The sequence below is a fragment of the Brassica rapa genome, chromosome A09 (genome assembly GCF_000309985.2).
Source record: "Brassica rapa cultivar Chiifu-401-42 chromosome A09, CAAS_Brap_v3.01, whole genome shotgun sequence".
In the NCBI taxonomy this organism is placed as follows: Eukaryota; Viridiplantae; Streptophyta; class Magnoliopsida; order Brassicales; family Brassicaceae; genus Brassica; species Brassica rapa.
In genome coordinates, this window is record NC_024803.2 from 31,712,755 (window position 1) to 31,732,223 (window position 19,469).

General features: G+C 42.8%; 3 protein-coding genes and 1 non-coding gene across 4 annotated transcripts; 2 read left to right on the forward strand and 2 right to left on the reverse strand.

Moving 5' to 3' along the window:
* The first annotated feature begins 667 nt into the window (after nt 1-667).
* Nucleotides 668-16,229, forward strand: LOC103869056 (UDP-glycosyltransferase 85A7). Its single transcript, XM_009147101.3, has 3 exons — nt 668-1,815; nt 2,007-2,045; nt 14,922-16,229. Exons 1-3 carry the CDS (start codon nt 1,299-1,301, stop codon nt 15,812-15,814), a joined length of 1,449 nt encoding a protein of 482 aa, XP_009145349.1. The 5' UTR covers nt 668-1,298; the 3' UTR covers nt 15,815-16,229.
* LOC117128517 lies at nt 1,877-6,882 on the reverse strand. Its single transcript, XM_033281118.1, has 2 exons — nt 6,423-6,882; nt 1,877-6,136 (listed from the first exon to the last, which is right to left on the reverse strand). Exon 2 carries the CDS (start codon nt 6,134-6,136, stop codon nt 4,688-4,690), a length of 1,449 nt encoding a protein of 482 aa, XP_033137009.1. The 5' UTR covers nt 6,423-6,882; the 3' UTR covers nt 1,877-4,687.
* Nucleotides 13,432-13,538, forward strand: LOC117128663. Its single transcript, XR_004452058.1, has one exon. It is a non-coding gene; the product is annotated as a small nucleolar RNA R71 (small nucleolar RNA).
* Nucleotides 16,230-16,310: 81 nt separating the features above from the next.
* On the reverse strand, nt 16,311-19,469 carry LOC103869055 (RNA-binding protein 24). Its single transcript, XM_009147100.3, has 6 exons — nt 19,095-19,469; nt 18,897-19,020; nt 18,370-18,487; nt 17,860-17,893; nt 17,241-17,541; nt 16,311-16,620 (listed from the first exon to the last, which is right to left on the reverse strand). The coding sequence occupies exons 1-6, from the start codon at nt 19,281-19,283 to the stop codon at nt 16,514-16,516; spliced, it is 873 nt and encodes a 290-aa protein (XP_009145348.1). The 5' UTR covers nt 19,284-19,469; the 3' UTR covers nt 16,311-16,513.

Sequence of the window (19,469 nt, forward strand, 5' to 3'; positions counted from 1 at the left end):
GTTCAAAATTTACCAAATGAACATGTTATTTGGTCCTATGCATGTTCTAGCCAGTACAACCAACACCATTATTAGTTTATTACTATCTTCGAACCTCTTCCAAATGCATTCCTCGTGTCTTTTGGAAGCCAGTGGACTGAAGAATCATTGTACTACCAATATTGCTATCTTGTTATTTGCAATCAAAGCAGCATCATTGTAGCAATTTTAAGTTAAACTAATTCTAACTTCTACTTTATGATAGAATAAAATAAAAATAAAACAATGCATTAAATTAGAAATAGATACTACTCCCTCTGTTTTTTAAAGATGAATGTTCTAGGATTTTCACACTTATTAAGAAACCATATTAAAACTTAGTTATTAATGTATAGTTTTTTGTAACTTTATATTTTTTATATTTTTAAACCAATAGGATTAAAAGAAATGTAATTAATATTTTTGAAACACACAATTTTTTATTATTAGTTGACAAAATATGCTTTAAAAACATAAAAAATACATCTTTTGGAAACAAAATATTTTTCTAGAACATCCATCTTTAAGAAACAGAGGGAGTAGTTAGTAACAAGCAAAACGAACCAAAAAAACACTGACTGTAACAAAAATATACTTGTTTGGAGATATTAATTAGTCCTATTTTTTTGTAACACTATATTAATTAGTCCTAAAATATTCAATTTTGTCTATGTGAAGTAAAAAACTTGACGAAGCCTAGGGAGTTTAAGTCTTTTATCCGTGAGTTTCGCCATGTTTGACCTGTCGCAAGCAAGGTCAGGTCGGTCCGTTCAAAAATTCAATATGTGGATGTAGGTCGAGTCGGTTTTAAGAAAGACAGATACAGTCGGCCAAATTAATTTTTGACATCCGCCAATCCGTAAACTAAAAATAAAAGTTATAAAAAAATACTTCATAAAAAATTAAAAATTATATTTTAATTATAAAAATATGATTTATATTATTTTCTACAGAAAGTAATTATTTTATTACAAAACATAATTATTTTATTTAAATGTATATTACCCGTGTACCGACTTTTTTCGCGGTCATAAGGGTTAAAATTCTGAAGCCAAAAGATAAAGGTAGGCGAGAAAATTTGGAAATCCGACAGAAAATAGTAATATCGATGTATTTACATAATTAATAAAATATAATAGATAAAAATACGACACCGCCTAAGCTACTAGCTTGTCTTTTTGTAGCATTGATCGAGTTACACTAAGAAGTAATAGTGTCTATATAGCCTAGGTACCGAGTCACGCTCATTCCATCTTAAGAAGCTTATAAACAAAACAGAAATGGCATCTCCTGCCGTCTACACCACACAGAAACCACATGTAGTCTGCGTGCCTCATCCGGCTCAAGGACACATCAACCCGATGCTTAAGGTAGCTAAACTCCTCCACGCTAAAGGCTTCCATGTAACCTTCGTCAACACCGTCTACAACCACAAACGTCTCCTCCGATCTCGCGGACCCAACGCGCTAGACGGGTTTCCTTCCTTCCGTTTTGAGTCTATCCCTGATGGTTTACCGGAGACTGATGGGAATACAACACAGGACATCCCTTCCCTTTGCGTGTCCACCATGAACAATTGTCTTTCTCCGTTTAAGGATCTTCTCCGGAAAATAAACACCGGAGATGATGTTCCTCCAGTGAGCTGTATTGTATCGGACGCTGTGATGAGCTTTACACTTGACGCTGCCGAGGAGCTAGGTGTCCCAGATGTTGTTTTTTGGACCGCAAGTGCTTGTGGCTTGATGGCTTTTCTACAATTTCAACGCTTTATCGAGAAAGGTTTAACTCCTTTTAAAGGTACTAATTATTTCACATAGTTTTTTATTAAAAAAGTTAGAGATTACTGATTTTAGTTCACATAGTTTTTTTTTTTTTTGAAAATTCACATAGTTAAAAAGAGAAGAAATTTCGTATCCTATAGATTACTAATAATGACTAGGTTGGTGGATTTGACGGATGAAAGCTTTTTTTCCGTCACTGAATGACAGATGAAAGCTATATCTCTAATAAGGAGCATCTAGAGACGGTTATTGATACACTAAAAATGAATCTTTGCTACTGTCAAGTTAACAGTGGTAATTGTAATATTTGAGATTCAATCCAGAGGACCAGTTTACTCTTTACTCTTATGAGTTCAATGTCAAGCTGAGAAACAAGTGGGTTTTGAGAATTAATTGCGACAAAAGTAACAATAATGCCTAGGTAATTTGAATTCAATTTAAATGAAGCTGGCTTAGGGTCAATAATCGGATGTTACTTGCAGAACTGAACAACTATTCAAGTGCGATGAAATGCGATCTAGAACTCAGATCACTCAGCTGGAACAACTCACTATCGTGATCTTATTCCCTATGCGAGTCGGTCTTGAATCCTAAGCTCTCGCTTGGAACAAGACGCGAAAGCAAGCTTTAGATGCGAGATCTGATTAGTTCACTTAATACCCTAATATCTACTCTCGCTGATTAGGGATACTAAGCTCATTCAATATAGGTCGACTTATCTCCTAACGGTTAGCTAGAGGATTAAATCATAGATCCAACATTAAGTGATCAGTTCAATGCAGGCAGTAAGATCAATATGAATGAAGATAGTTGAGATCACTTATTTGTGTTCAGTTCATGCGGCTAACACCCTACAACCCTAAGCAAGCTTTGCCTACTACTCAATCATAAAGCAGGATGACACAAGCAAGATTCCTGAATAATACTGCATATAAAATAAGTAAAAAGACAAAGGGTTCAGGGTAATCTTCTCGTGAGAATGAGAGATGGAGCCTTCTCCCTTACAAGTTGCGTAAAATCCAAAAGAGTAATCTAGGTTTCTTGTAAAACTCGTGTGTCCTTTAGAAAACGATAGCCTCCCCTTTTATAGGGAGGCGCTGGTGATAGGAGAATAAGAGAAAGAGAAAGTCGAAACTAGGGCAAACTCCAGAATAGGAAGTTTCCTTAATGAGCGGGAGCAGTCTAATGCTTGATCTCTTCGGGAGCAACCCTTGGGTTGTTCTAAATGACTGTTCCACGTTGAATCCTTCGAAACAGCATCAGACTTCCTGAAACTCTCTCCTTTACTCTTTCACCTGTTCCCAACCTAGAATGATGTAAATTAAACACGAATTAGGACTGAAAATGAGCTCAAAGTGCACATGTATTGGTATTAAAAACACCACATATCAATTCCCCCAGACTTAGATCCTTGTTTGTCCTCGAACAAGACCAAGCCTCAAGAGCAGGGAGAAAGGTTTGAAGGAGCGGGAACTCGCTTTGTCTGAATAACCATGCTCTTACCACACATCTCTGAACCATACAAGCTGTAGAATCAGATCGCACACCCTTACCAGAACACCCCACGATTGCTGTTCGAAGATCAGCTCCGTACTCTGTATCTCATACCTGAAAAGGTTGCACTATCGAGACAAAACTCCTTTAAGAATCATTTAAGAACAGCGTGAGCTTCTCATTACAAGCACTATTCAGGGTAGACGGGTTGATAAGGAATAGGCTGTTTTACGGTGGAGCTGAGAGTGTTTAGGGGTTACCGTGTTTGAGTGCATGCAGGATATCGCGCAAAATAGCAAGAGAGGACGGATCTGTTGAAGCCCACAACCCTTACTCATCTCTGCCTCACGGATTAGATTGTTCTACAATGTGGATCAATCGTGCCACTGTTCTCCAGCTCTTGACTTCTTTTTATTCCTCCAAAATCTGCGCCCACTTCTTGCTCACCCTTTTCCAGCAGCATGCATCTCGAATCTACACTCTCCATCATAAATAAATTAAAGCATTCGGTTTTTTTTTTTTTTTTTTTTTTTTTTGAGTGGAGATGGAGGGAGGTATCGGGACGAATGTTTTGCAGCCGCTGGGGGTCTATCCTCTGTTTCTCACGGGGTGCCATTGTTCCATGCGCCTTCGACTGTTCCTTTCTTTAAGGATTGATCTTGTCGACTGTTCTCAATCTGCTTGCTCTTCTCTCTGAGTGTCAGGCGTCAACGAGTAAGGGGCTGTGTCAATCCTATCCTCTCCGGCCCTTTTGCACATATCTGCACATATGACATTGAAAAACAGAGTGCATGAGGGTGAAAATAAAGGTTTAGGTAGAAGGTTGGAACTAGCTAAAAATGAGCTAGCCGCTCAGGATCAGCAAGATTGGTAAAAAGAATAAGAAGCCCTGAGCGTTGGTCTCGTTTCCCTGATCTAGTGCCCATAACAAGAAGAATTTCAGTCAAGATTAGGTTCAAGTTGGGTGGAGTTGAGTCTACCCAGTGTAACCTGATCGGATGAGAGCTTCTGGAGAGTCAAATGAGATGAGTCAAAGGGTGTTCCAGGTCCAAGTATGGGCTCTTTCATCACTGCTAAGGTCACTGGATAAGAATGTTAGAGCACGAGGTGGTTAAAAGAATATATCACAAGGTCCTAATTCCCACAAGAGTTTTAACTGACTCGATCCTAAACTGACTCGATAAAACATCAAAATGACGCAAGGACTGACTCAAAAACAAAGAAACAAAGAAATAGAGTTTCAGCACCCAGTGCTTCCCCCAGACTTAATCGACACCATCCCTGGTGGAAATGAAGCTGAGGTCAGCCAAAAAGCAACACAGCATAAAACATAAAAAATAAAAATAAAAAGTTCAGATGGATAGAACAATGGATAGAGGATAGTCCTTGCGGACTCAGTCGGACTCGCCGCTCTCGGCTGGGTCAAAGGATCGCCTGTTGCGCGAGCGATGAACCTCTTCTGAAAAAGGGCCAGTTCCCATGGGCTCCTTGCCTGGTCGGTGGGATCTTGGTGGTCGATCTGTCGTAGACTGGCGCTGGGCGCTCCCTCCAATGCATCCCCCAGTGACGAGGTGGAGTATCCTCCGCATGAGGCTGTTGTTCTTTCGCTGCGAGTCCACCATCCAGCGTCTGTAAGCTTGATCATCGGTCACATCGGCGAGCTCTCCTAGGTCGTACGATGGGTCGGCTTCAGGGGTGATGTCCTCAACATCATCCATGTCTTCGTCAGGGACCGCAGCACGTGGATCAGTGCAAAGGAGCTCGGGGGGAGGAAGAAACCGTATGTTCTCAAACACGCTGAACCTGGTGATCTCGGGGTGAGGCAGTTTGGTGAATAGCTGAGTTCCGGCTTTATCGTAAAAGCTGTAGGTCTCTTCATCTCGCATGATGTGGCACGCCATTAGGTACCTAATGTCGAGGTACTGGACCTCCTTGTTGACGCTGTATTTGGTGAGATCAATGTCGAAATGCTTGAAAAGCGGTGTGAGCAGGCTGCCGCTCCTGTCTTTCTTCTTCGAGCCGTGCATAAGGCACTGTCGCCGCTCGCATATCATGGTGATGAAGTTGAAACCGGGATTCGTCTTAACCCTTTGAATGGGAATTCCGGAACCAGAGGCGCGAATTTCATCCTCAATACCAGTGTACAGGGTTTGCAGCTCCCCGTTGGTGACCTTCGATGTCAGATCCTTGGCGAACAGGAGGTTTGAGATGATCTTCGCGATGACACGAAGCGCGGGGTTCCGAATCTGCGACTGGTAGACCTTCCCTGCTGTGAAGTTCCCATTTGCAATGCAGTCCCAAAAGGCGTTAGAGGGAGAGAACTTTTTCGCCACCGCTACCCCCTTCGGTTCAGCGGCCATCTCATAGATTTCATTGAGCTTGTCGAGGGACAAGCGACAGTACTCTCCATCCGCCATGAAAGAGAACGAGCAGTTGGCGTAGGAGGGTGCGTCGGAATCCTCGTAGGTGATCGTGGCCGTGGCGAGCATCTGGCGAACAAGGTCTGGGTAGAGCTCGTGCGTTGTGTAGCACAGAGGAGCAATCCCGATGGCGTGCAGCGTTTCGAATACATCCTCGTCGATCCCAAGATCAGCCAAAGTTTCTGTGTGGCAGAAACGAGTGGGTAGCATGTCAACTCGGAGGAGGGCGTTGTAACGAGCTGCTGTCCCCTTATCCCACCCCTCGCAATTGAAGTCCAGGAGCAATGGGCTGTCGAGATCAATCAGTTCACCCTCTTGCTCGCGGGGCCATGGGTAGGAGGCGGACGTTTGTTGCTGCACTTGCGGGGGTGGCGTGCTGCACGTGGCTCTCGTTCGCTTGGCGGATTGCTTAGTTCTTGCCATCTACAAGGCAAACAAGATCAAGCATTAGTTCTATTATGTCACACAGAAGAAATGGAATCGAGGTATTCCCATCTCTCCTTGTGCGAACTGCAAACCGCTGTTCACTTCAACAAATTTCAACCAAATCAAACTCAAATCGCAATCGTGAAATAGGAGAGTGTTCATATTCTAAATCAACCCTAACAGCACGAGGGGGATCGATATCAAGTGGTTAAACAAGAATCGATCTATGAAAGCGGTTTAGAAATGAATTTGCAAACCGAGTTGGGATTGTCGGGCCTCTTACCTGTGGAAACTGGTAAAGTGATCTGCAAAAACAGAGAGAACTCGAGATTCCAAACGAATGAGAAGCAAAACCACTTAAAACGGTTGAGAATCAAAGATTTGGTGGTTTGTTTAGAGAAAATCGCAAGTGGGGGATCAGTGTACGGCGGACTGAAAGGGAAAGTGAAGGGTGAAGCCTTAAATAGGCAAAACCCTAACTGTTCCCGAAATTATTCTCTTTTTTTTTTTTAATTAATTTTTTTTTTTTGTTCGGAACACTTATCTGGAACAGTCGATGGGTTGTTCTAACAGAAGAACAGTCCGTTGGTTGTTCTGAGTGAAGAGTCCGATTTTCTTTTTCTGCAAAATAAATTAGAAAAGGAAAAGAACAGACTATGTAGACAATGTATGTACTGACCAGTGGGTTGCCTCCCACCAAGCGCTTGTTTAAAGTCATTAGCTCGACTTGGATCAATTGATCAGGCTGATGGGGGCTCGCTTAGGGGAATTTCTTCTCCCTCTGCGATAGTGGAGTCAGCAAGGTAGTGCTTGACGCGCTGTCCATTCACTACAAACTCGTCCCCTTTTTTGTCTAATAACACAACTGCTCCGTAGGGTCGAACTTCCTTAACAGTGAAAGGCCCGGACCATCTAGACTTCAACTTCCCTGGGAATAATCTCAGCCTCGAATTGAAAAGCAAGACCTTATCGTTTGGTTCGAATTGTCTGGCAATGATCCTCTTGTCATGGTAGGCCTTGGTTTTCTCTTTGTAGATTTTGGAGCTTTCATAGGCGAGGTGCCTTATCTCCTCCAGTTCATGAATCTGGATCATGCGTCTCTCGGTTGCTGGCTTGATGTCGAAATTCAGTAGCTTGACTGCCCATGCAGCCTTGTATTCAAGCTCGACGGGTAGGTGACATGCTTTACCATACACCAAGTGGTAGGGAGTCGTTCCTAGCGGCGTCTTGTAGGCTGTTCTGTAGGCCCATAGCGCATCGTCCAGCTTAAGCGACCAGTCCTTTCGCGATGTGTTGACAGTTTTCTGCAGGATGCTTTTGATCTCCCTGTTGGACACCTCAACCTGTCCGCTCGTCTGTGGATGGTAAGCAGTTGCCACCTTGTGGTTCACTCCATTCTTTTTTAAAAGGCCCTGAAATGCCTTGTTGATGAAGTGTGTTCCACCATCGCTGATTACGACCCTAGGCACTCCGAACCTTGGGAATATGATTGAGCTGAACATCTTAGTCGCCACTTTTGCATCGTTCGTAGGGCTTGCCACTGCTTCTACCCACTTAGACACGTAGTCAACGGCGACAAGGATGTACTCGTTCTTGAAGGACGCAGGGAATGGTCCCATGAAATCGACTCCCCAACAGTCGAATACCTCAACCTCTAGAATGTAATTCTGAGGCATCTCATTCCTCTTGCTGATGTTCCCAAGTCGCTGGCATGCATCGCACCTGGCTACGTAGGCTTGAGCATCCCTGAACATAGTCGGCCACCAGAACCCTGCTTGGAGGACTTTAGAAACCGTTTTGAATGCAGCGAAATGACCTGCGTAAGATGAACCATGGCAGTGGTGCAGAATTCCTGGAATATCTGCCTCTGGAACACACCTTCTGAACAAACCATCCTTGCCTTGTCTGTACAAGAACGGTTCATCCCAAACATAACGCCTTGCCTCTCTCAGGAATTTCCTCTTGTCGTTTCCTGTGAACTTAAGTGGTGGCTTTTCAGCAGCTAGATAGTTAGCAATCTCAGCAAACCATGGGAGGTGAGGATATTGCTTTTGGATCAAGGCGACAGGATGTTTCGAGATGTGAGAACAATCGGGCGCTTTCCTCGGAGGTTGTTCCGCGATGCTGGAACAGTCTGACATGGTTCTTAGAGATTGTTCCGCGTAACACAGACCAATCGCGTTGACGTGTTCAACTGGGTGTTCCTCATCAAGAGTTGTGTCGTCCTCAATCTTCATTCTGGACAGATGGTCAGCGACCCCATTCTCGACACCTCTCTTATCTTTTATCTCTAGATCAAATTCTTGGAGAAGAAGAATCCACCTTAACAACCTCGGTTTCGCATCTTTCTTTGTGAGCAGGTACTTAAGAGCAGCATGGTCTGTGTGCACAATCACTTTAGATCCCACTAGGTAGGACCTAAATTTTTCGAAAGCAAAAACAATAGCCAGAAGCTCTTTCTCAGTTGTAGCGTATCTGCACTGAGCTTCATCCATAGTTTTGCTAGCGTAATAGATCACATGAAGTTTCTTGTCCTTACGCTGCCCAAGTACTGCTCCAACTGCAAAATCACTTGCATCAGTCATGATTTCAAAGGGTAGGTCCCAGTCTGGTGGTTGCACAACAGGTGCACTGACTAGAGCTCCCTTGATGGTGTGGAAAGCAGCTAGACACTCACTGTCGAAATCGAACTTGATCTCCTTACAGAGCAGTCTGGTGAGTGGTCTTGCTATCCTTGAGAAATCCTGGATAAACCGTCGGTAAAACCCAGCGTGACCCAAGAAACTCCTGATGGCCTTCACGTTTGTTGGTGGTTGCAAACTCATCATCACTTCGATCTTTGCCTTATCCACCTCAATTCCTTTCTCGGAGATCTTGTGCCCTAGAACAATCCCGTCTGTGACCATGAAGTGGCATTTCTCCCAGTTGAGTACGAGGTGTTTCTCCTCACATCTTTTAAGAACCCTGCACAAGTTTGACAAACAGACATTAAAGGAGCTTCCATAGACGCTGAAATCGTCCATGAAAACTTCCATAATGTCTTCAATCAGGTCAGTAAAGATCGACATCATGCAGCGCTGGAATGTTGCTGGCGCATTGCACAAGCCGAATGGCATTCTCCTGTAAGCGTACGTTCCGTAGGGGCATGTGAACGTCGTTTTCTCCTGATCGTCTGGATGGATGGGAATCTGAAAGAAACCTGAATAACCATCTAAAAAGCAGTAATATGGGTGGTTAGCCAATCTCTCAAGCATTTGATCAATAAAAGGGAGTGGGAAGTGATCCTTTCTAGTTGCTGCATTTAATTTCCTGAAATCTATGCACATGCGATGTCCTGTCACCGTCCTAGTAGGGATCAATTCATTCTTTTCATTTGTGATAACAGTGATCCCACCTTTCTTAGGTACAACATGAACAGGACTGACCCATTTACTATCAGAAATCGCATAGATCACACCTGCTTCAAGAAGTTTCATTATCTCTTTCTTAACGACATCTTTTAGATTCGGGTTTAACCTCCTCTGATGTTCGACAGAAGTCATTGATTCATCTTCCAAGTGGATTCTATGCATGCATAAATCAGGCGAAATACCAGGGATGTCAGCTAGCGAATATCCTAATGCCTTACGATATTTTCTAAGCTCGCATAAAAGCAATGCAGTTTCCACATTATTCAGCTCAGCATTCACAATGACAGGATATGTGGAATTCGGACCTAAGAAAGCGTACCTGAGCCCTTTGGGAAGGGGTTTTAGCTCAATCTTTGGGAGCCTTGAGCTCGCTCCAGGGATCCTCTGGTTGGTCCGGTTTAGGGGTCGCTCCAGATGGAGTGGTCTCGCACCTGTTGATATCCTCCCCCAGACTTAGACTCGCTACCATTCTCCCCATACTCCTTGCGGAGTCAAGCATCTTGGCATATCCATCAGCATCAATGTTCACCATACTCTGCTCGGCTTCAGCACGCACCAGTGCAAGTTCCAGTGGGTCTTCGGTAAGAATCTCCTCGATCATTCCTTCTTGTGGTTGGAGCGGATCAACCCCTTCATTGACCTCAAAGGTTTGTCCATCCAACATCGGCTTCTTTAGCAACTCATCCATTTCGAATTGCATAACTATGTCCCCAAGATTCAGATCAATCTTTCCCTGTCGCACATCAATGATAGCTCCGACAGTACATGTTGGGGTCAAAAACGGTTACGACGGAATTACCACCCGAAAATCCTCAGAGATCGTATTTCCGAAAGAGTTAGTAAAAGAAGGGATGTAATTTTCGTAAAAATAACCTATACGAGGTTATTTTTACGAAGAAGTATTCTTTGGGATTCAAACCGAACGATCGTCCCGCTCGGTCGCTACGTAGCGACCGAGCTCGGGCCAAAGCTCGGTCGATCGTCCCGCTCGGTCGCTACGTAGCGACCGAGCGATCGTCCCGCTCGGTCGCGTAGCGACCGAGCTCGTAGCGACCGAGCGATCGTCCCGCTCGGTCGCTACGTAGCGACCGAGCTCGAGCCAAAGCTCGGTCGCTACGTAGCGACCGAGCGATCGTCCCGCTCGGTCGCTACGTAGCGACCGAGCTCAAGCCGAAGCTCGGTCGCTACGTAGCGACCGAGCACTCGTTTCGCTCGGTCGCTACATAGCGACCGGGCTCGAGCCAAAGTTCGGTCGCTGTGTAGCGATTGAACCTTTCTGAACATCGATACGACACCAGTCCTTGCATTCTCGTCAAACCTTCGAATGCTATCTCCCGAAGACCGTAGCAAGCTCAGTCCATGTTTCCCTCTATTCTAATTCATCGATCAAACTTCGCGGATTAGAAACCGCGGAAAACTCGTAGTAAACGTGTCGAGTCGGAAGACGGCCCAAAGGGACCTAAAACACGACTCGAGGCCCATCCTATGATTTTTCTTAACCAAAAGCCCGTGAACCACAGCATGGTTCGTGAACCACAGCATGGTTCGGCCCACGAGGAAGGATAAATGTCAAGTTTCCGCGGATAAATACGGAAGTTTTGAAGATAATTGTGAAGATCGGGAAAAATGGAATATCTCCATTTTTATGCTATGACGGCTTAAGGGCAGAAGAGTAAAAGCGTAAACCGACCTTGGAGCTAGTATATAAGGAGTCCTAGGCGAGGAGCAGAAGGGAGAACTTTTTAGATTCGGAATTCTCTGCACTTAGAAACTTTAGGCTTATTCTCGACAAGTTCGGTTTCTATGACTGGCACTCAATTACTAGACGAACTCGCCCAGGCAGTTCGATCTCTTGTCCAGCTCTATCAATTGAACTACGTTCGGCTTGATCCTCGAAAGGGGTACGTAGGCAGCCTTTAACAAGGTTCAGTCCAAAATCAATCTAAGCCTTTTAGATATCTTTTCGTCCTTTGTTATCGAGCTGCGACTCAACTAGGATTAGGGTTTTATGTTGCTAGAACTAGGTAACTCGCTGACGGCCCCTGCGGCCAAAGCCTTTGTATTCTCTTGTAATGATCGCAACGCTCTTACGCGGACTCGAAATAAGATCTACTGTTTTCTCTAAACTCGTTTGTTATCTTTTCATGATTTCCGCATATATTCGATCACTTGTCGTTGGCTCTCGCAGAGATCCGGGACCTCTGAGAAATTAGGGTTTTCCTAGTTTCCTTATTTAAACGGAAATCGACAGTGCGAATTTCGGTTCCCACAGTACATAAGAATGGTCTTCCCAAGATGAGGGGGTCCTTAGACTCTTCTTCTAATTCCAGAACAACGAAGTCTGCTGGAACAGTGGTGTTCCCTACTTTCACTTGGAGATCCTCTAGAATACCAACAGGAGATTTGACTGATCTGTCTGCGAAAACCAAGGACATCTTAGTTGGTTTGAAGTGCGTGTATCCGAGTCGTAAAGCTACAGAGTAGGGCATGAGATTCACGCTAGACCCAAGATCCACCAAGGAGCAGGCAAAAACTGTCTTCCCAATCTAGATAGAGAGGACAAATTTGCCGGGATCTCCTCGTTTTTTTATTTGCCTGTTCTGAAGCACTGCGCTGCACTCCTTGGAAACTGTCATGAACTCGCTCTCGTCTGATATTTTCCCTGAGATCAACCCCTTCATAAAGCTACGCATGGAGGGCATCATCTGAATCGCATCCATCAGGGGAAGTCGGACGGTTAGATCTTCCAGCATCTTCCTGCATTTTATTTCCTCCTTGTCCTTACGAGTGACCTTCGCTGGAACAGGGTAAGGGACTTTTGGAATGTATTCGCGAGGAGGAACAGCCGCTGGAATCGGGCGCACTGCTTCAGCCGGTTGTTCTGAGCGTGGCGAGGCTGTTTCAACTACCGGCTATGTATTCCCCTCATCTGCTTGGTCGGCTGGTGGTTGCTCTGACTCTTTCTGCTTGCCTTTCTCAGCCGCGGTGAACCTTCTCCTTTCTGGCTCGGAAAGTTGCTTCCCGCTTCTTAGCTGAACCGCATTGCACTCCTTGGGGTTTTTGTCTGTTTTACCAGGTAGAGTACCTTGCTGTCTCTTGACACTCTCGGCAGTCTGAGCTATCTGAATGTCCATCTGTCTCATATGGCTTGCGACATTATCATATTTGGTGCTCAGGTCTCCGAACATATGGTTCATCCTAGTATTGATCTCGGTAGTGACCTGGTTCAGCGCTTTCCCTTGGAGCTGTTGTCCTTGGAGGAGTTGCTGCAGCATGGTTTTAGTTTCATCTTGCGGAACAGCGACAGGGGTGGAGGTAGCGACTTGAGTGTTCTGGTGGTTCTGTATTTGAGGCTGATTGCTCTGCGGTTGGCTTAGAACATATGTTCGGGGTTGATAGTTCTTCTGATATCCCGAATACTGGCCCTGGTTGTTCTGCGCCGGATCAACTTGTTTGTCCTGCTTAGGCCAGAAAAGTTGTGGATTGTTCCTTACGTTAGGGTTCAGGTGATAATTCTTCAGCTGCCACCCTTGTCCATTTACGTAACTCACTTCCTGCTGATCGTCTCCTGCCTGCTCAGCTTCAAACGCCTTGTCCCCCGCACTCTTCTCAGGAGTTGCTTCTTCCATTATGAAGACCTGGCTCTGGTTTCCCTTCAGCAGTTGGTCTACCTTCGCCGCTAAATCGTCTATGCTGTTCACACTTTTGGAGCGATCATGCTCCTTGTTCTTGTTGAGTGAACTGGAAGCCATGTTCTCAATCAACGCGAATGCACCAGGGGTGGTCTGAGTCATGAAGTCTCCGTTACTAGAGGAATCAAGGGTGTTCCGGTACTCATAGCTCACTCCATCGTAGAACACCTCCAATATGTAATCGTCATCAAACCCGTGGTGTGGACATTCCCTCTGGTACTCTTTATACCTCTCCCAAGCTTCATAAAAGGGTTCCTCAGATTTCTGCTTGAAGTTGGAGATTCTATGCCTTAGAGCCGCGGTTTTGGACTTTGTGTAGAAGTGGCTCAGGAATGCTGATCGAACCTGATCCCATGAGGTTAGAGAACCAGTTGGGAGAGATTGCAGCCAACGTGCAGCTTTCCCTTCAAGAGAAAATGGGAACAGCATGCACTTGACGTAATCCGGTGGCACTCCATTTGAGCGAGAGAAATTGCAGATCCTCTCAAAGGCCTCTATGTGATCCATTGGTATGTCTGAAGTGAGGCCACTGAATGTTCTCTTCTGTACCAGACCAATCAGTGCAGGTTTGATCTCATAATCCTGTCGAGTACAGGGTGGAGGGTTGATGGGGGAGCGGTTAGTAGCAAAATTCCTCGGAAGGTTTCGCTCCCCAATAAGAGCACCACGCTCCTCTCGCGCAGCGTTCTCGGCTGCTTGCTCTTGTGCAGCTTGTTGCTGATTCTGGATGGTTTGCTGCATCTGCTGCATCTGCTGTTGCTGATTCTGCATTTGTTGTTGAATGAGTTCCAATGCAGTAGTGAGGTCATCCATATTGCCATGATCACCCATGTTGGTGTCGGTTGTTCTTGGCTGTTGACGGTTCTGTCTTTCTAATCTTGCGAGTTCTTCGTTAGTCAGCTGATGTAGTGGTCCTTGTGCGTTGCTCCGAGTATGTCTACTGGTCATGCACTTGGATCATCTGTTCCAACAAAGAAGTAAAGCAAGTTAGATATCTCAGACTAAATATTAAACTAAATCATAGATCCAACATTAAGTGATCAGTTCAATGCAGGCAGTAAGATCAATATGAATGAAGATAGTTGAGATCACTTATTTGTGTTCAGTTCATGCGGCTAACACCCTACAACCCTAAGCAAGCTTTGCCTACTACTCAATCATAAAGCAGGATGGCACAAGCAAGATTCCTGAATAATACTGCATATAAAATAAGTAAAAAGACAAAGGGTTCAGGGTAATCTTCTCGTGAGAATGAGAGATGGAGCCTTCTCCCTTACAAGTTGCGTAAAATCCAAAAGAGTAATCTAGGTTTCTTGTAAAACTCGTGTGTCCTTTAGGAAAACGATAGCCTCCCCTTTTATAGGGAGGCGCTGGTGATAGGAGAATAAGAGAAAGAGAAAGTCGAAACTAGGGCAAACTCCAGAATAGGAAGTTTCCTTAATGAGCGGGAGCAGTCTAATGCTTGATCTCTTCGGGAGCAACCCTTGGGTTGTTCTAAATGACTGTTCCACGTTGAATCCTTCGAAACAGCATCAGACTTCCTGAAACTCTCTCCTTTACTCTTTCACCTGTTCCCAACCTAGAATGATGTAAATTAAACACGAATTAGGACTGAAAATGAGCTCAAAGTGCACATGTATTGGTATTAAAAACACCACATATCAATTTTTAGTGTATCAGTTATAGACTGGATACCATCAATGAAAAATTTTAGGCTAAAGGACTTCCCTAGCTTCATCCTTACCACTGATCCTGACGACATAATGCTCAATTTCTCCATTCGAGAGGTCGAGCGATTCAAAGGCGCCACTGCGATCATTCTCAACACGTTTGATGATCTGGAACATGACGTCATACAGTCGATAAAATCTATGTTACCTCCAGTTTATTCTATTGGACCGCTCAATCTCCTAGCGAGCCAGGAAGTCTACGTGGATAGTGATATGGGACAAATGGGATTAAATTTGTGGAGAGAAGAAACTGAATGTTTGGACTGGCTCGACACTAAAGCTCCAAACAGCGTTGTTTTTGTAAATTTTGGATGCATAACGGTGATGAGTGTGGAGCAGCTAGATGAGTTTGCTTGGGGTTTAGCTGGTAGTGGGAAAGAGTTTTTGTGGGTGATCCGACCGGATTTAGTGGCCGGAGAGGCGGCAGCGGTTCCACCGGAGTTTATAAGGGAGACGGAGGACCGGGGGATGATGGCCAGTTGGTGTCCTCAAGAGAAAGTCCTTTCCCACCCAGCAATAGGAGGATTCTTGACGCATTGTGGGTGGAACTCGACGTTAGAAAGTCTTTCTGGCGGTGTTCCGATGATATGTTGGCCATTTTTTGCGGAGCAGCCAACGAACTGTAAATTTTGTTGTGATGAGTGGGGAGTAGGGATGGAGATCGGCGGTGATGTAAAGAGAGAGGAGGTTGAGGCGGTTATACGAGAGTTAATGGATGGAGAAAAGGGAAAGAAGTTGAGAGAGAAGGCAGAGAAGTGGCAGCGGCTGGCCAAGGAAGCGACCGAGTATCCATCTGGTTCGTCAAACGTCAGCTTTGAGACCCTTGTTAATAAGGTTCTCTAAGAACAAGGTACTAAAATCTTATAGTGCAAAATTTCATTAAATAAAAAAAAGATATGATCGTATCAGTGTCATTGTAATAAGACTAACCAGAAAAAGGTTTTACCATCCTAACAAGTTTCACAAAAACAGATAATATCTGCATATCTATAATGTCATCTTCGATCGGAACCGACCCAATATGTCTGGTGCCTCCCATCTCTTACCCTTTCAGCTAAAAATGTTAATAACCATGCTTGAAAGAAAACTTTAATAAGTAACAAAAACAGGTAGATTATTAATTTAGTTTTCGAGTATGAACAAAACAATTAATTATAAATCTTGATTCTAGCGATGTACATATAATTTTGGGATTCCACCATTACTGGTTTGTAAATTTTTATATTCTTACTAAGTTCTACTACGTACTATTCTTAAACCCACTGTTATTTAAGAACAATTTTACTACTTTAAGAATAGAAAGAATTTCTTTAAGCAAAAAAAAAAAGAATAGAAAGAATATCAAAGTCGACTTATTATATTATTGCGTTAGAAGAAAAAGAAAGAAAACATGAAAATGGATAAAGCCATCTTTATTTTGGCAGTCATGTTAAGACATACATGGATTTGGTTGAGAAAATAAACGAATTAGCTTTTTCTCTTCCTTGGATGAAGAGAAAGAGAGCGTAAAAAATGTCAAAAGATTGTGCAAGATGAACTTGATCACGAAGATGATGTCAACTCTCTGTTCGTTGTTGCACTTTCAGGTGCATCCCTTGCATCGAATTCTCCTCCTTCTCCTGAGACTTGATGTGTTGTTGCTTGTGATTCTGATGAAAACAAACAGCCACAACATTAAACATTTTTACGAAACCAGTTTTTAAATAAATAGTCAATCTACAAGTCTTTGCAGACACAAAAAGTCAATCAACAAGTCCACATATAGAATTTATTTGTTTGGTTGCCCCTCTGCATATAAGTTTGGATAATTGTTTAAATAGAGAGTGGTCCCTTCTCCGTTGTGAGTTGTGACTAGACCTTGAGAATCAATGATATAAAAAAGTGACAGGAACCCACATGCAAATTACACTATTGGTTTAGGCATATTACATACACATACTCATATATATTAACATGCATGACCCATGATGGAAGATAGACAGATGTGAGGGAACAAAAAATTAGACAGCTCAGTTCACATGGACATGACGCAATTATATATATCCCATGTGCCCAATCATCCACTCTCTCTTTTTTTGTTATTCCAAGTAATCTTCTGTACTCTTATATATGCATATGATCTTACTAGTTAATTCGTTTTTTGTTGTTTTTGACGACACTATCTAGTATACTTAGTGAACTTAGATCTTGATGGTGTATGCATTTGCACATTTGCATGATGAACAATGTGGGTTGAGAAAACTAAACACTGAACTATTTAATGACGTACCAGTGGAAGAAGATATTGGCTCTTGGGAAGGAGGGGCATTAGAGGAAGTAGTAGGAGCCTCGGAATTGTATGGGTAGATTAGGTAAGAAGAGGTTGAAGGTAAGCGTTGCTGTTGCTGCTGCTGATGAATATGATGAGCATAATGTTGGTGATGTTGATGAGGATATGGTCTAGGGCTCGGAGCTTGGAAGTAATAGTAAGGAGAAGGCATGATATTGGATGACGATGGTGATGTTGCCCCTCCACCGTACATTTGCTGTTGATAGTATTGTGCTTGTTGGAGTTGTGTGTTGTATAATGCCTGCATGTAATAATAACAATTCACTACCAGACTTGTTATTGCTAATTTAAACAACACAACCACATCTGTTCAAAAAAACAACAACAACAACACAATCACATTCATGATTTACTCTAACTCCTACGTCACTGATCTACAACCAACCAACATTGGTGCTTAGTTCTCAGAGATGAAGACTAAACCGATTCAAACAATAACAGCCGATAGATGGAAACAATACACAAAGATATATATATATATATATATATATATATGTGTGTATATATATATATATCATAGCATGTTTATAATTGTATATGGAGAGAGAGAGATACTGACTTGGGGGTACCCATATTCAGAATTGTAGGTGTACCTGAAAACAAAAAATTTAATGACACTAAACCAGTTAGGATTTGAGCTCTGAAGCCCCAAAATACCACACACATAAAAAGTGTAAATTATTTTTCCTCGACAAAATTAAGTGCATGCAAATTCATCGAAACATATATATATACACTCTTTATATGCACATGACATATTTCACTATTATTGTTCTATTGCGATGTGGTCTGGCTAATCTACAATCTACAATATATAGTATACTTTTTACATGACAACTAGCTAGTCTGATATAAGTATTTATATTATGAATATGATATTTACAGGCTGACTCCAACTTGCTCAAACTGAAGCATTAAATATCATCTTCTATGATTCTATCTCTTACCATTTCAATTGCATTGGACCATTTCATTGTCTACGCAAAATTTATAAATTTCCTTACACCTTTGTATTTCAATAAAGAAAACTAACCTATTAAATCTTATTTTTAAAATGATAAACACGTACCCGTACGGCGGATACATGAGCTGGGCAGTCGCAGCCTGCTGCAGCGGAGCAGCCATTCCGGTATAGCCTGATTGTCCCCCGCCTTGATACTGACTAGGGCTTCCTCCTTGTCCTCTCCCTGTGCCATCAAAGAGTAATCTTAAATATTTTACATAAAATTCCTACTGATTATATTATTGGAAATGTAGCATTTTTCCTTGTATGCATATCACAGAAAATCAATATTATATTAAAAATATATGAAAATTTATAAGTTTTTTAAGAGCTTTCATAATATTAAAATTTTATATACTGATTAATATCTTCAACGATAAAATAAGTGGTGAATTCAGTTTTTTTTACCAAAGAAAAAGATGACTTAAATTATGAAAAACACAGTAGTGTATTATTCATCATCATATGAGCCTTTGTTAATTTTTGGAAAAAAAAAGATTAAACCCATCAAATAATCCAGCCAAAAGGATAGAACATTTAATAGACCTATGAGACGATGATTGACACATTCAGAAGATAAACGCTACACGAACCTCTAGGCGTCGATGGTCGTGGCCGTCCAAAAGACGCAATATTGCAATTTGCCTTTCTTCCATCGATCACAGGATTTGGATCGGCCACTGCTCTAGTCGCTGAGTCTGGCTCACGAAACGTGACCTGGAACCAGCGAGATGATGACGTTGCTGGCCTCGAAAAACAAGTACATAACAAAAAACAATGGATTAACTTACGAAACCATAGCCTTTAGATTTTCCTGTGGTCTTGTCCGTGATGATGACTGCTTCAAGAATCTCTCCGAACTGATCGAAGTAACGACGCATTTCCTCGGTTGGTGTCTCCCATGCTAAGCCTCCGACGAACACTTTCGTGAAGGTCGTGTCTCCGAACGGCGATCGGTAATAGCTCGTATTAGAAGACATAAGTTATACGAAATGATATATAACTGTTTTTTGATTGTTGATGATGATGGTTTGTGATGATATATACCGATAACAGATATATTGAATTAATAAAAATGAATGAATATATGGAGAATGGGGTCTGTCTAATTAAAACATCAGCGAAGAAAAGAAAAGAAAAGAAGAAAAGATTGTAATTGAAGGAAA